Below are 16,311 nucleotides of genomic sequence, written 5' to 3'. Positions count from 1 at the left end.
CCAGTGCTGACCCAGTACAGCAGTGAGATATCGAATTGTGACGCGAGTTAATACTGATGGACAGGTAAGGTTTGAAAAAGCCATGTTGACAATTTTCTCAATAATGCACATGTATTATGCAAAACTGATCTGAGAGCATCCATCTATTCTTCTCTTCACATTTCATTATTCAGCACTGAAGTGTGTCTGAAGTGGAGGGAAGCCTGCTGACGTAGAAGTGAAACTCTGTGGGGGCTGTGTGTGTGTGTGTCTCTCCGTACCTCATAGAGACAGGCCTGGTGGAAGGGCTGGCCACAGTGAGGGTCATTACACACCTGATCAGGGATAGCAGCTTCAAGACGATAAGAGTAGCAGATGCCACACTCAACATTGAAATCCTACACACACACACACACACACACACACACACACACACACACACACACACACACACACACACACACACACACACACACACACACACACACACACACACAGGTAAAAAAAAATCATGACTGCAGATATTCAGTGTGCTTCTTGCATTCTTTTTTTCACACATATTGTGTTCGCAGATGCTGAAAATTTAGGCAAAGCTTCAGTAACCACTTCGCGCTAAACCAGCCTCTTGTAAAAGCTCCAGCACCAGACATAACCCTGTAGCAGCGGGAGTTTCCTGAGTCTCTTTCGTCCCACCATCACACCTTCAACACACACTTCCTCTCTGCTCTCGTTTGCATTTTGGCGTAATGAGAAGCTCCTGATTTTTTTCTGGAGCTATCCATTAAGAGAGAGGATGGCAGGCAGAAAAAATAAAAAAATCAACATCTGGTCAACTCAACTTTTTTGCACTCCTCTGAATGTTAATGAAGCTGAGGCATTAATCACCGCGGCGACAGCGGATAAACACAACGCCCTTTCAACCCATCCACAGGGAGGGGAGGGGAAAGAAAGAGTGTTTAAAAAAAGAAAGAGATAAATGGTTTTGCGTGATTAAAGCCGTTTGATAGTGCAGAGAATTCTGCCATCTTTGTTATTCTAATGATCTTATTTGTAAACAACCCAATTAAAGGGGAATTTGTGCCCACCTCTTAGAAAAAACAAAACACAGAGAAAGAAAAATATGGAAATAGACAGAAAAATAGGCAGCAGTGTACGTCCGCCCCCTTATAACTTGAAGCTCAAACAGACACACAAACAGCAAGATGAATGCATAGATGTAAACACACTCGCACAGCTCCTAGAGGTAATCGTGATGGGAATGGACATGTTTGAAATGGAAAGGGGGCAACTGTGTGACATACAGATTTTTCGTGGGTGGCAGGTGACGGGAATTCGATCTCCAAAACATCCCGGAGGTTGTGCAAGACGCTGGAGTCCGGGTTCCTGCCAGCAGACCACAGACAGCTCCTTCACACACTAATTAACCACATGCAAATGAGCCTGCAAAGACACTGAGGGATGATTAGGAGACTTTCACCATTGGTACATAAAAAGGAAGTGGAGGGAGAATTTCCTGAGATGCTTCATGCAGGGAGGCAAATGTTAAAACCTGTGGTGAAATTAAAAATCTGTACTTCGGTTCAAAATGAAAAGTAATTATGTTTTTTTTTTCCCCCACAGAGTGATAATCAGCTGGTTCCCTGCCCATAGAATAGTTGAAATAGTATGCAGGGTTAGACACTGACGATGCTATTGGATGTAAAGATAAAAAGAAACCTATAAGTATGAATAAAACAAAACCAGCATGAATTTGTGTGTTCCATATTAAGTGGCTTGAAGTCGGAGAAAAAGATGCTGAATGGAACTTGTCCTGTGATTTTGTATGAAAACACGTGAAAAAAAGCAATATAATGTGATCATGAATACAGCTAGCTCCACTGAGCCTCGCTTTTTAAGCTATTTGTTTGCATTTTGGAAATGAAAGATGCGCAATGATTTACTCAAGAAAACTTAAAAACCAGGTCATTCTCAAGCAACATAAAGTGTCCCAAGTTACTGCCTCAATAGAGTGTATATGGTGATTACCACGTTAGCTGCAACTTCAGCCGTGTTTGTCGCCTTTAATGCAGGTCCTACTCAGCTACTCTGCAATATACTGAATGATGCTATTTGTTCTTATTTTAGTAACCTATGTGAAAAAATTAGTGTCCAACATAGATAATGGGAGACATGCAAGACATGTCATCTTAAAAAACACCAAATTAAACCATTCATCAGCCATGAATGGTAAAAAATAGAAAGAATTCTCACTTGTTACATGCCTTTATGTCTGGAAAATGAACCAAATCTAAGATTAAAATCGAAATTTTCCTTCAAAAACAATTAGAATTTTTTTTTTTTAAATTAAAAACCTAAAATTAGTCAAATATAAACTGGATTCTGCACTGCCGGCAGTGTTTGAACAGAGCAGATAGGAGACAAGGTTGGAGATAAATTAAAAATTAAAGTATTAAAATATCCATATTATGTGAAGTCACTATTTTTTTCCACCTGTGGGTAATTGGAAAAACATTATACAAGTTGATTCATGGCGTTTTCAATATTTGTGAAATAATTAATTAGAATAATAACTGAGTTTATTTCTTAGGGCGTCGATATTGATTTGCATATAAAATAAAAGCTTCCCTGGTTGGAAATGCATCACACTATTGTCCTTTCGTATTTTTATTAGTCAAACAGATGTCTAATAAGCACACAGCTTTTTAAAAATTAATTCTTTGCATCTGTTTTCATGAACTGTCAACCCAAGCTGGAGTCAGTGGTGACTCTGGAAATTCTGACTGTGACTCTAGCTTCTAAATGCTTTACTATGTTCACCAGCTGTTCACTGCTTTGGTCTGTCTGCTGTTTGGAGCTGGGCAGGTAGTGTGCAGTGGGTCATCTATGCTTTTCTAGCTAAAAACAGCTGCTTGCTGCCGCATGAAACAAAACTGACGAGAATGAATCAAAATGCTAACTTTGTGGGCCCGTGAACCAAAACAACAACTAGAAAGACACTAAAGCACTTAACAGAAAGTGATAAGTCAGATGATAATTTTCTGTGGTTTTGTCACAAAAAGTGACTCACGTGGTCTTGGCAAGTGCAGCTTTAAATGTGTACATTCTCACATGGCCACAGACTGGGTGGGAAATTCAGGATTGAGTAGATGGAGTAACACATTGCTGGTTTAGTTTATTCATTTGATTTGCTGACAATAAACTCAAATCACAAAATAATCAAACTGGCATATCATGCATGAAATCCACCAAATTCTTAACAAGTGTAAATCATAACCCTCAATTACAGAGTTTGAACTGCACTGTGACAATGTTTTTCTAAAAAAAAAAATTAAACTGGAAGACAGTAGATGGCGATCATAAAATGAAGATATTAATCTGCTTTAAAAAAAAATAATTATCCAGTCCAAACCCCACACTGAAACAGAGAATCTTACCACAAGTGCATGTTGGCATTCAGCTTATTCCTCAGCGGAGTCACGACTGCAAACAACAAAACAAATTATTAGGCACTGGATGTAAATTCTAATAATAATAAAAACAGCCTTAATTTTGAGCTGATGTCGGTTTTCACACACTTCCAGCATCTGCAGATTTGCCTTTATTGCAGATAAGTCCTTGGAAAATTGCACTGTCTGTAAAAAAAAAATCGTATTCTGCATACCCTCAAACGGCGTCTCCTATTTGACAACAGCCTAGTTCACCACAGACGGCGGCGTCACCGCTGTCAGATATGAACCATCATTGCTTCCTCTGTTCCACAGGGAAGCTTTGTCTCCGTGCAGCACTCATCACTTTCACTATTTGTTATTCCTACATGCAAAAAGCAATATTTCTGTGCGACCCCCTGTATTTGAGGGTCGCCGCCTGCCTCCCGTCTTGGTGGCTGAAGTGTGCATGTGTTTAATATCTTTTGAGTTGCATTGCTAGGCAACAGGCTAGGACTTGCGTGACCTTGGGTTTACAGAAACAATGGCCGACAATTGATGGGGACTTAAATAGAAAGCTGAAGCCCAAGCTCGCTGACTGGCTCCAGTGTCAGAGTGGTGCGAATGAAAACATGCCATTCTCGAAGCAAGTCCTCTGACATGACGACACACAACAGTCAACACAACCAGCCTGGTAGAAGATGAGACACATGGAGATTAGAAGAAGAAGTGCCATTCCTTTTTCATCCTGATGGCTTTTCACTGATCTGGGTAATAGTGGCTCAGGTAAAAATTGCACTCTATTGCCTGGGCTGATCCTTGACTGGCAGAGTATTGTGTGAAAGCACGCAGGATACATACATGACTGCAGTGATACAGGCTCTGTACAGTCAATTTGTGATGAAACAAGTAGGGCTGGACCCGAATATCCGAATATTTGGTCGTGACGGTGGTATCCCCCCCCCCCAAAATCCCCAACCCCCAACCCCAATCCCCACCCCCACCATCGGACATTACGGAGCAGACCGGACCGAACATTCATCATTAATAGGGGCCGAATATCCAGAGCCCAGAAACTGCTATTCGGGTCAGCCCTAGAAACAAGTAATCAGGAAATGACCATCATTTTTCAAACGAATTGCTGTTAGTGACATTAACCTTGTTCACTTCTCTGAGAAGTTTTATAGACTATATGCTCCTTTAAACACAAGCTAAAGACAGTCCCCTGTTCTAGACCTTCACCAAAATGTAATGTGTTCTGCTTTGAGAGATGCTCCACCTCTCTCTATTAGACAGGTAGTTTTACACAATCTTGCTGGCAAACAGGAGTCAGCCAATATGGTATTACACGGCTGGTTCCCACACTGAATGTACCGAATACTGACATGAAGAAAGAATGAAAATCGTGGTATTAAAATTTAGAAAAACACAACATTTCACTGAAATGCCTTTGTTCATTCATGTTTGGAACGTTCGCAGTGATTTTCCAGTTTTGACGACATTTACCACATAGATTTGGCAATTTTCTTCGTGAAATTACTGATTTTCAAAGTTCTATATTTGTCTCCCCTTTCTGACAGATTGTACAGACTGGATTTCTCATGATAATCTCTTGAACAGTGTCACTGCCTTTGTTAATGCAAGTGAACTTTTTTGTAACCAGGGGTTTTTCCACTTCTCCATAGATCCTAGCCTTGATTTTAGTGCAGCTTGTTGGGATGTACGTAGCCTTTTCTTGCTACACAACAAAACAAAACAAAAAAAAGCAACAACAACCTCCTCTGCTTGCTGAAAAATAAGTACAACTTAACTGATATATTTATTTACAAATGCTTTTGTTAATCTACAAATAAAGAAATAACTGAGCATTCATCAAAGCGTAGGCAACAAAGAACAGTGTCCCTCAAAGAAGAGCAGATGTTTTGTTTGCTATACTTATGTGCTTTGAGATGTAAATGCAATAAAATCTCAGTTCTGTGTCAGTGTGTTAATAATACAAAAAGACAGGCTTATTCATTATTTTTTAATAGAAATGTGGAAGGCACAAATTTGCATGTGTTACTTTTTAGGCTATAATAAATAAATGCATTTAATTTTTATTTTGTTTTTTTATGGAGGGGGAGAGGGGTCTGGTTATGACTCCAGAGTAGATTCTATAAGCCCTGCCGCTAAAACCAAACGAGACCCTGCTTGACAGCTGATGTGCTGATCTTAGAGGAAAGGATTCATCAGAGAGTCCAAGAATAGAAAGGCTATGATGTTTGCTACATTGCAGTCACCTATTTTATGAGGAAGCAGATAAATGTTGACCAGACACTCTGTATTGATCAGCTATTTATTCTTTTGATCAGTATCACCTGCCTTATTACCTGAAAACCCTAAAAGTAGCTTAAATTTGCTCCCAATCCTCACAGCTACCCAATAACCGTATTATAATGAGGAGAGGATTTCCCATGCTATAATACGGTGTGTCAGTTTTGGAGGTGTAATAGTGCAGATACACTTCTTATGCTCTTGCACTGCCTGAAAACACACTTTGAAGTGTTGCCATGTCTCTGGGGTCCTACCCACCATGCTCTGCTCCCAGCAGGCAGCACTCTGGCAGCATCTTTGGGTGTCTGGGATCCACCTCCACTTTGATGGATATGTTGTTTCCTATACACACAGACAGGAGTACACTTGTTACTCTCTTCTCATATGGACTGATGAGTGTCATTGTAGGTGTGACATTCAGCTGGATAATCAACATTAACCTGTGAAGTCCAAAGAGACACTGTACAATGTATATACTATGCAGTGGCTCACTTGTCTTGAGTTAGCATACATGTGTTAAACTTTACCAATGGCAATTCGCCTCATAGTATCGGACCGGCTTGGTTTCTCTGGCTCCAGAATCCAAGTTTTGGTGTCAATTTCATCCAGAACATCCCAGAACTCTGCCAGGGACTGCAGACACAGCAGGAACTGGCTGTGGATCTGCTCCAGAGTACTCTAGAAGACCAGACCAGAAGAGCCACAGCGGTGAGTTACAGCACAAGAATAATGTTAGGTGTCCAAAGTCAGTTATAGTTATGTTGTAAACAACCACTGTGTCATTTCAATGACTGCAAGTTGGTTACTGTCCAGAATTTGACATTGAGTCATTTGAAGAAATAGTGAAATATAAAGGTGTGCACTGAAGGGATAGTTCAACATTTCAGGAAAAAGAATTACATTCTTTCTGAGTTACATGAGAAGATTAATGACATTCTCATGTTCGTGTCAGTACAGAAGTGGAGTGATTATTTTAACATTGCATGAAGACTAGAAGCTGAAGAACCAGCTTGCCTGGTTCAGTTCAAAGTTCAAAATGACAACTTTCTAACTTGTTCTTTGCATATCTTGAATCATACTTTGGCTTTATATACGTATACACATGTACAGACTCAACACAGTGAAGTACATTTTTGCCTGTACAGATACCAGTACCTGACCTGATACAGCACGTAAGCTAGATATGATTGCTTTACAAACTTAGGGACATGAAAACATACTTCTCTTTCCTTTCCCCCTCTGCTCTTACTAACTTGCAAGCGTAAACACAATCCTTTGTATGTCATCTATGTTCTTTGTCTGTCTATGTATAGTTAAACATTCATCTCCAAGCTGCTTATACAGTTGTGGTGGCAACAGGGAGCACAGAGATCCTAGTCCTCCGTGTCAACAGAAACGTCTTCCAGCTCTTTCCAGGAGGATCCCCAGCTATTTCTGGGCTAGCTGGGAGATTTGAGAGGTGATCACAAAATTTCAGTGCTGTTCATGGCACCAGAGGAGCTGAGCTGGAAGCCAAAGTTCTCAGTTTGCCGGTCATTCTTTGTCCAGACACTTACCCATGGTCATGAGCTCTGGGTAATGACTGAAAGACTAAGACTGCAAAATACAAGCAGCCAAAATAAGTTTCTCAGGTGGCTGTGAGCCTCAGAGATCAAGTGAGGAGCTTGGTCATCCAGAGGAGCTCAGAGTTGAGCTCTGAGCACTGCTTCTTCTCATTGAATGTAGACACCTGAGGTGGTTTGGGCATCTTACTGGGCTGTCTACTGGGAACCTTCCTTTAGTGGTTTTCTGGGCATGTCCACTTGGAAGAAACCCTAGACCCAGAATCTGTTGGAGAGACTGCATATGAGATCTGAACTAGGAAGACCTCAGGAACCCCAGGAGTAGCTGAAACAGGTTGCTGGGATGACCTGCATAGCCTGCTGCCACCTTAACCTCACCCAGGGTAAACGGTAGAAGATGGATGGATGGATGTTTGTGGTGTGTGTGCATGAGAGGTTTGTCTGTAGTTCTTGCCAATGGAAACTTCAGACTGCACAGTGGGGGAAGCACAGTTTCCAAAAGTGAAGAAGTCGCAGACATAGTCGCTGGACTTTTTGATCACTTCTCATATAATTCTTCCATTGAGTCCTGGGATGTCCCCATTGCCTTGTGCCTGGTAGATCTCTACATGGAGGTGATCAGAGGGCGTCTAGATCCTCTCAATGTGGAGGAAGCAGTGGGAGTGCTCTGAGCTCCTCTGAGATTTCTTAATTCTCATCTGACCTTAAAGAGTATGCCCAGCCACCCTGGAGAGAAAAATAATTTTTGCTGCTTGTATTTGTAATCTTTATCTTTCAATCATTTCCCCAAAATTCACAACCATAGGTGAGGGACATTGACCAAATTGAGAGCTTTTCCTTCGGGTGCAGCACCCTCTTCACCACTCAGGTGGCAAATAACCATTACATCACTGCATAAGCCCCATCAAGGATATTGGTTGAGCTCATGATCCCTTTTCCTATCATTTGTTAACAAGACCAAAAGACACAAGATAAACCTCTTCCCTCAATAGACTCTTCCCCTTCCCCCGAGGGAAGCATACCCCTCTCTCACCGTAGAGAACCATGGTCTCCAATTTGGAAGTGCTGATACACATTCCAGTTGCATCATAGTTAGTCACTAATCGGTCAAGTTAAAACTGATTCTTATTGACATTTCAGTCCATTTAGATAATCCGTCAAAAAAGTCATTTAGCAAGCATAAGTGTCAAATATGCAGTGGATTCAGTGAAAAGTTTGGTGCTTTTTTTGGGCTTGTTTTTACATAAGTAAATTTAGTATCAATGGATTTTTGTCGGGCAAAATAAATAATATGAATATATTAATATGAGCTCTGTCAGAAAAATAAACAAACTAGGGCTGGAACTTCAATGTGTCGATTTCGATTAATTAAATACAGAAAAAATAATGCATTAAAAAATAACACATTCAATCAGACCTCTCAGTTCCTGTATTTCTAGCACACTGGTAACACTGATGCCGTCAGAGCCACAGACTGTATGGTCAGTGCACAAGAAAGCTTGGTGAACAGTGAAGGAAGACAAGACACATTGAGCTTGTTGGGCACAAAGTTTTCTTTTAAAAATCTTCCTGATGGCAGCTTGGATAAAAGCATGGTTTTGTGCAAATTGTGCAACAAAGAGTTTTCTGATCACCACAGCACTTTAAGCCGACGGTATCACCTCAATGCAAAACATGTTGCTGTTAGCACCAGAGTTAACGTTAGCTAAATTAACAGTGTAGCCATCCCATAACAGACCACTTTAGAAGACATTAAAACAGTCTTACTTAAAATGTTGAAAATAAGCGCTGTAATGTCATTTTGAGTTTGCAGTAATCTGTGAACATAGTAAACAGATGAAAAATGAAGATAAATAGAAATGAAGCAGACACATACCTCAATTAAACAAATTAATAACTTAATTATGAACTTTTAGTTTAATGAAAACATTTTTACATAAATAAAAATGTAGATTTAAAAAAAGAGCCACCAAAATGACAATTTTTTAGTTCCAGGAAACTATGAAAACGGAATGAATCTATTGATTTTCACTTTTTGAAGGTGTTTGAACTACTTATGCTTATGCTTCCATACAATGGAAAAAACAACTTTAAATCATCTAAATCACTTTTTTCTATAGTATCCCATTTAAAAAATTGAAATTTTAACCCATAAGAACCCAGACCCATTTTTCCTTAAAGGACTTAATGAGTTAAGGTCAGACATAAAGCTTTACAAGGAAGAGACTGGGGCATTCAAAGTGCTTGTTACACTGGTGTTACCGTGGGTTCTTATGAGTTAAATTATAAACATCCATCCATCCATCCATCCTCTATACACCACTTTATCCTCATTAGGGTCGCGGGGGGTGCTGGAGCCTATCCCAGCTGACTTGGGCGAAGGCAGAGGACACCCTGGACAGGTCGCCAGACTGTCACAGGGCTACATATACAGACAAACAATCACACTCACATTCACACCTACGGACAATTTAGAGTAACCAATTAACCTCAGCATATTTTTGGACTGTGGGAGGAAGCCGGACTACCTGGAGAAAAACCACGCATGCACAGGGAGAACATGCAAACTCCATGTAGAAAGATCCCAGGCTCAGGCCGGGATTTGAACCAGGGATCTTCTTGCTGCAAGGCAAAAGTGCTAACCACTACAGCACTGAGCAGCTCAATTATAAACATGTACAGTGCCTTGTGAAAGTATTCGGCCCCCTTGAACTTTTCAACCTTTCGCCACATTTCAGGCTTCAAACATAAAGATATAAAATTTTAATTTTTTGTCAAGAATCAACAACAACTGGGACACAATCGTGAAGTGGAATGAAATTATTGGATATTTTATACTTTTTTAACAAATAAAAAACTGAAAAGTGGGGTGTGCAATATTATTCGGCCCCTTTACTTTCAGTGCAGCAAACTCACTCCAGAAGTTCAGTGAGGATCTCTGAATGATCCAATGTTGTCCTAAATGACTGATGATGATAAATAGAATCCACCTGGGTGTAATCAAGTCTCCGTATAAATGCACCTGCTCTGTGATAGTCTCAGGGTTCTGTTTAAAGTGCAGAGAGCATCATGAAGACCAAGGAACACACCAGGCAGGTTCGAGATACTGTTGTGGAGAAGTTTAAAGCCGGATTTGGATACAAAAAGATTTCCCAAGCTTTAAACATCTTAAGGAGCACTGTGCAAGCAATCATATTGAAATGGAAGGAGTATCAGACCACTGCAAATCTACCAAGACCCGGCCGTCCCTCTAAACTTTCACCTCGAACAAGGAGAAGACTGATCAGACATGCAGCCAAGAGGCCCATGATCACTCTGGATGAACTGCAGAGATCAACAGCTGAGGTGGGAGAGTCTGTCCATAGGACAACAATCAGTTGTCAGTAATCAGCCTTTATGGAAGAGTGGCAAGAAGAAAGCCATTTCTCAAAGATATCCATAAAAAGTCTCATTTGAAGTTTGCCACAAGCCACCTGGGAGACACACCAAACATGTGGAAGAAGGTGCTCTGGTCGGATGAAACCAAAATCGAACTTTTTGGCCACAATGCAAAACGATATGTTTGGCGTAAAAGCAACACAGCTCATCACCCTGAACACACCATCCCCACTGTCAAACATGGTGGTGGCAGCCTCATGGTTTGGGCCTGCTTTTCTTCAGCAGGGACAGGGAAGATGGTTAAAATTGATGGGAAGATGAATGGAGCCAAATACAGGACCATTCTGGAAGAAAACCTGTTGGAGTCTGCAAAAGACCTGAGACTGGGACAGAGATTTATCTTCCAACAGGACAATGATCCAAAACATAAAGCCAAATCTACAATGGAATGGTTCACAAATAAACATATCCAGGTGTTAGAATGGCCAAGTCAAAGTCCAGACCTGAATCCAATCGAGAATCTGTGGGCAGAGCTGAAGACTGCTGTTCACAAACGCTCTCCATCCAACCTCACTGAGCTCGAGCTGTTTTGCAAGGAAGAATGGGCAAGAATTTCAGTCTCTCGATGTGCAAAACTGATAGAGACATACCCCAAGCGACTTGCAGCTGTAATTGCAGCAAAACGTGGCGCTACAAAGTATTAATGCAAGGGGGCCGAATAATATTGCACGCCCCACTTTTCAGGTTTTTATTTGTTAAAAAAGTTTAAAATGTCCAATAAATTTTGTTCCACTTCACAATTGTGTCCCACTTGTTGTTGATTCTTGACAAAAAATTAAAATTTTATATCTTTATGTTTGAAGCCTGAAATGTGGCGAAAGTTTGAAAAGTTCAAGGGGGCCGAATACTTTCACAAGGCACTGTATATGTCTATTCATTTATTCATCTGTCAACCAAAGTTTATTAGAATTGAAAAACTTTATTTATTGTGTCAAACATTGCTATTTGACAAAAATGCGATTGGGTATAATTCATTACAAAGCCTGTAATTCATTCAATTATTTTTTAACCATGTCCCACAACTAAAAAAAATTAAAAATAAAAATTCTCTGGGAAATTGTGGTTACCACTTACTGGCATTGTCAACATGATCTTCCACTTTCTGATATGCCACAGAGAAAGCTATTAATCTATTAATGCAGACAATTACCAGCATGCTGATCAACAATGAAACTAATCATTAATTCAACTGAAGGGTAAATAAAGCTAATAGATGTTTGAGCTCTGTCCAACAGCAGCATGAAAAGACAGGGTTAGGACTAGGCTTATGGTCAAGTGTGCACTCAGCACTATCAAAGTGAATGAGTGACTGTGGCCAGGTGAATATTTAAATTTCACCATTAGTCGGTTAGAATTCCACACTGAAAAGCTGCAAATGTAAATGCAGAGGTTGCCACATTTCATTTGAGAAAACTGGATTGAAGTGAAAGTGCAGATAGAAAATGATCAGTGGCTAAAAACTGTAATAACTTAAGGTGCACATGTTCACGTACATACACACAGAAGAGAAAGAGAGGATGATAAAGGCGTAGGAGAGGAATAGAGATGGAATGAGAGGGAAAAAATTAGGGGAAAAAATGAACCAAAAATTATGGGTCATTGTGCCAGCACAGTGCACACAATTAAGCATCGTCCAGGTGCTGAGAGCCTCAGCAATTACAGCCCAATTAATGCCAGAGGTATGATTATGGTTACAGCTCAGGATAACTACGCTAGGCCCAGTTCAGAAGGAAGGAAAAAAAGGAAGAAGGGCTGGTAATTGAATTCCTGCTGCATCTGAGAGAAGAACATGAGTGAGAGCGGAAGACTGAAGGAAAGTACGAAAGAGACTGAATCTGAGCTGAGATTTGCTAATTGGCCATCTCAATCAGTCCTCTTTATCTATTTATGATATCTCTGACTGACCTCAATTTAGCTCAGAAAGCAACCGGGCTGAAAGAATTCACTCCTCTTTGCTTGGAAGCTGTTAAACTTGACAGTTTTTTTACCCTTTTTCAGTAACTTCTTCTCTCACTGAGCAGCTATTATTCACTTTCTATTGTAAAAATGTTATTCCTGAGAGTCCTCTCATCCTGTCTTTAAAATTGCAAAAGAACACATACTATAATGTGGTTGCTGATGGTTACGAGAGTTGTGACAGTGCTCATATATGTGTTAGAACCTATTGTAAATATGTGTCATAAGGAACTATATGTCCACCATAATCTGTATGGAAAACACAAAGTGCAAAACACAATCAGGTAAAGTGATTAACTGTTTGTTTAGGGTTTACAACATGTCAGCGAGACCGGCTTTCTATACTTTCTTGTGATAAACGGAGGTCAACAAAGTAAAAAATGCTTTCAGTGCCTTATACAACATGAAGAACACCCATGTTTAATTGCTGACTTTAACTGATAATGTAATTTGCATGTGAAATTCAGATTTTACAACTTTATTTACACGGAGAAAACAAAAAAACAAAACAAAAACTATGACCTCCCACAGATGAAGCAAGTAACATTGATTAATCTAAAAGTTTGGGTCCCAGACCTTTAGGATAATTAGTGCTATTCAATATATAATAATCAATGTTATTTAAGAATTAAATATATATGTGTGTGTGTGTGTATATATATATATATATATATATAAATATGTATAATAATAATAATACATATTTCAGTTGTTAATTATTTTGCATATACTCAGTTAGGGTTAATGTAATTTTATTTTCTCTGTAGTAGTTCATTGATATAAATGTGACACAGCTTCTTTTATCTACATAGCATAAAGGTAAAAAGAAAAGAAAGATATATGCAGTGTTATCTTCATTTTAAATGTCAAAAGGGTTTTGTGGCTCCCAGTGTTATCTTTTCTTTGGAAAATGGGTCCAAATGGCTCTTTGAGTGTTAAAGGTTGCCAACCCCTGGTCTTGGAGATATAAAACAGTGGTTCATTAGCACAAACAACCCCAAATGGAATCCCCCAGAGTTAAAGAGCTTTGTATTTAATGGTAAGTGAATGGTCAGATATTAAAGTCAACTGTAGGCAAACTGTTTCAGGATTGATTTGCAGAAGAACTAGCACTGAAAGATTGCCCTTTTCAGAGTGGGTTACAGTCCAAATTAACCTACAGCGATCTGACGGAAGAAAATCTGTGTGTAAAAAGCCAGGTAAAGAATTCCAACAACATTGCACTGAGAAAGGGTAAACATCTGGAGCACCAAAAACTGGGGGTGTTTTTCTAATAATGGTGTAGTCAAGCCTGTATTGATAGAATCACGGACTCTGCAGTGCATTGATTAAGTATAGATGCACACTTAAATAAAAAAACAGACATAAATCTCACACAACAGATGTAGATTTTTCAGTATATAATGATCCAATGCAGAACAGCCATCTGCTGAAAACTATTTTACCCAAGAGAAAAGTAAGGGATGAGAATGGCCCTACAAGAGTCGTGACCTAAATATCTTTAAGCACCCATGGAGAAAATATTTTAGCTCATCTACTCTGTCAACTGAAAGCTTTGCTGTTGTAACAGACAAAATTTTGGTCACAGCTATTGTTTGGAATGAAGTGGTATAGCTAATTGTCTTATTTAAAATCTACACTACTTCTTTGCTTGACGAGTGTGCTTGTGCCATCTTTCTTTCAAATAAATTGCATTTGCTCTGTGTCTTGTATCATATCTAATGCTGTGAAATTTATACCCATTCAAGTGTGGCGTACCTGTCTAAATACTTTTTGGAACCTTTGCATACCCACCTGAAAAAATATGGACAAGTTCCCAACTTCAGAAATGTACACATAGTAGGTTGTCTGCACCAAGCAGGAGCACAACCTTTACATTTACGACATACTGCACTGGGAAACCAAAATACAGTAGAAATATTGCAGTGGCATGCTATTATATGTATTCAACAGAGGCTTTGGTGTCCGCTGTTTGTCGCACACGTCTCACATTTTTATTTACCCTGAAACTTCCTTCATCTCTTAATATATGCACTTTACTGCTGCTTGCAAGCACAAAGGACGGACGGACGGACGGACGGACGGACGCACGCACGCACGCACGCACGCACACACACAGAGGTTTATTTCGCTTCCCATTCGAGTGCCACACAAATGCACATAGTGGCACGTCTTGGCCCTGCAACAGAGCAGGCAATAATTACTCATTCAAATGAACATGTCAGGACTGCCGACAGACAGGCCCATCCCCCCACCACAAACACACACACACTTGGCACAGATGCAGGCTCGTACACACATATATATACACACACACACACACACACGCACACTTCATGTTGCAGTGTGGGAGAGATCCATCAACGACCCAGCAGGCAGACAGGCTCCATACGGTAGCGCTGTTCTAAGCTGGTCTTCACTGTACGCCTGCCATGTATCAGTTCAGCAACACACACACATACACACAGATATTCCCACACATTAGCATCTCTATCCTCAAATTCTCTTTCTCACCATTCTCTGTTTTTTGCCTACATCGTCACTCAACACACACATATATTTGTGACATACGCATTCCACAGCTCCATCCTCTCCAAAAAAATCCTCTTACCCAAGGTCCAAAATTCAAATGCATCTTTACAAAGGTAGACATTAGGAACACACAAGGGAAAACAGTTCAGTGAAATGCTCAGATACAGAGCAGTATTTTTTAATGATGGACAAAATAACCCTAACTGTTAAAAAAAAACACTAAGACATCTATGAGTGTATGAGACTGAGTAAGTGAGATTCAGACTCAGAGGTAATGACAGAGATGAAAAGCAGCACTGGAGTAAAAGAAGCAAAACGGCAAATAACAATAAAGAGAAAGCACAGAGACATAAAGAGCCCACAGTTGGTTTTATATCAAAGCACTTCCATGCCAATTACAGTGGACTAAATTTGAGGGGCTGAAGGAAAATGTCTTAATAGAGCAGGTGGATACATGTTTTGTCAAATTATGCAATGGGTGGCAGAGGATGAGTCAAGTTTATTTTCGCAGCCCCTAATTGGATTTTCAATTTTGAAGGGCCTAAAAACAATCAAGGTACAAAATTCTGAAGTTTAAGAATGAAAACATTTTTTTTAAAAACCTAATGGAATTGGCTAATTCTTGAGACATAGTAGGTGGAAATTTGTTATGCTCTTCGCAGTATTTTGATTCCTGCTCAAAATAATACTACTACGAGTCCACGCCTTGCCCACTGTCACTCACAGATGGGGATGAAAGAATGCAAAAACAGTTATTATGAAATTATAACTTCTAAATGGAGCTGATATCTCTAGCAGGAATGTTGTTAAACCTTTGTGCCAAGCATGAATCCAGCTGAGTACAGCCAGAATGTAGCAGCAGTAGACACTATTAAAGACTGAAACAAACACTCCTATCAGCCATCGATGAAACTAAATAGGATTCTAAGCAGAGTTAGACAATAATGCAGCAATTTAGTTAGCAAATACATGACAATAACCAAGGGGTCACTAAACTGGTGGAACGCGGTCTGGATCCAGACCCTGATCCAGACGACATCTTAAACGGACCAGGACTTGTACTCAGTAAAGTGTAATGGGATTTTAAAATTGACAGGTCGCTTCTA

The 16,311-nt window shown here is 39.9% G+C and overlaps 1 protein-coding gene across 2 annotated transcripts in view; it reads right to left on the bottom strand.

The window, feature by feature from the left end:
* The window catches only part of fancl (FA complementation group L), a 40,241-nt gene that overhangs the window by 4,111 nt on the left and 19,819 nt on the right, over nucleotides 1-16,311 (bottom strand). For both annotated transcript variants that reach the window (XM_022206813.2, XM_051959658.1), the window contains 5 exons: nucleotides 6,245-6,395; nucleotides 5,976-6,059; nucleotides 3,414-3,459; nucleotides 1,281-1,362; nucleotides 261-377 (listed from right to left, as the gene is read on the bottom strand). In XM_022206813.2, the coding sequence (XP_022062505.1) occupies nucleotides 261-377; nucleotides 1,281-1,362; nucleotides 3,414-3,459; nucleotides 5,976-6,059; nucleotides 6,245-6,395 (480 nt within the window). The remainder of the gene's footprint in view (nucleotides 1-260; nucleotides 378-1,280; nucleotides 1,363-3,413; nucleotides 3,460-5,975; nucleotides 6,060-6,244; nucleotides 6,396-16,311) is intronic.

This window comes from Acanthochromis polyacanthus, chromosome 15 (genome assembly GCF_021347895.1).
Source record: "Acanthochromis polyacanthus isolate Apoly-LR-REF ecotype Palm Island chromosome 15, KAUST_Apoly_ChrSc, whole genome shotgun sequence".
In the NCBI taxonomy this organism is placed as follows: Eukaryota; Metazoa; Chordata; class Actinopteri; family Pomacentridae; genus Acanthochromis; species Acanthochromis polyacanthus.
The sequence above is the reverse complement of the archived record's forward strand: the minus strand, read 5'-3'. Positions and strand labels throughout refer to the sequence as shown.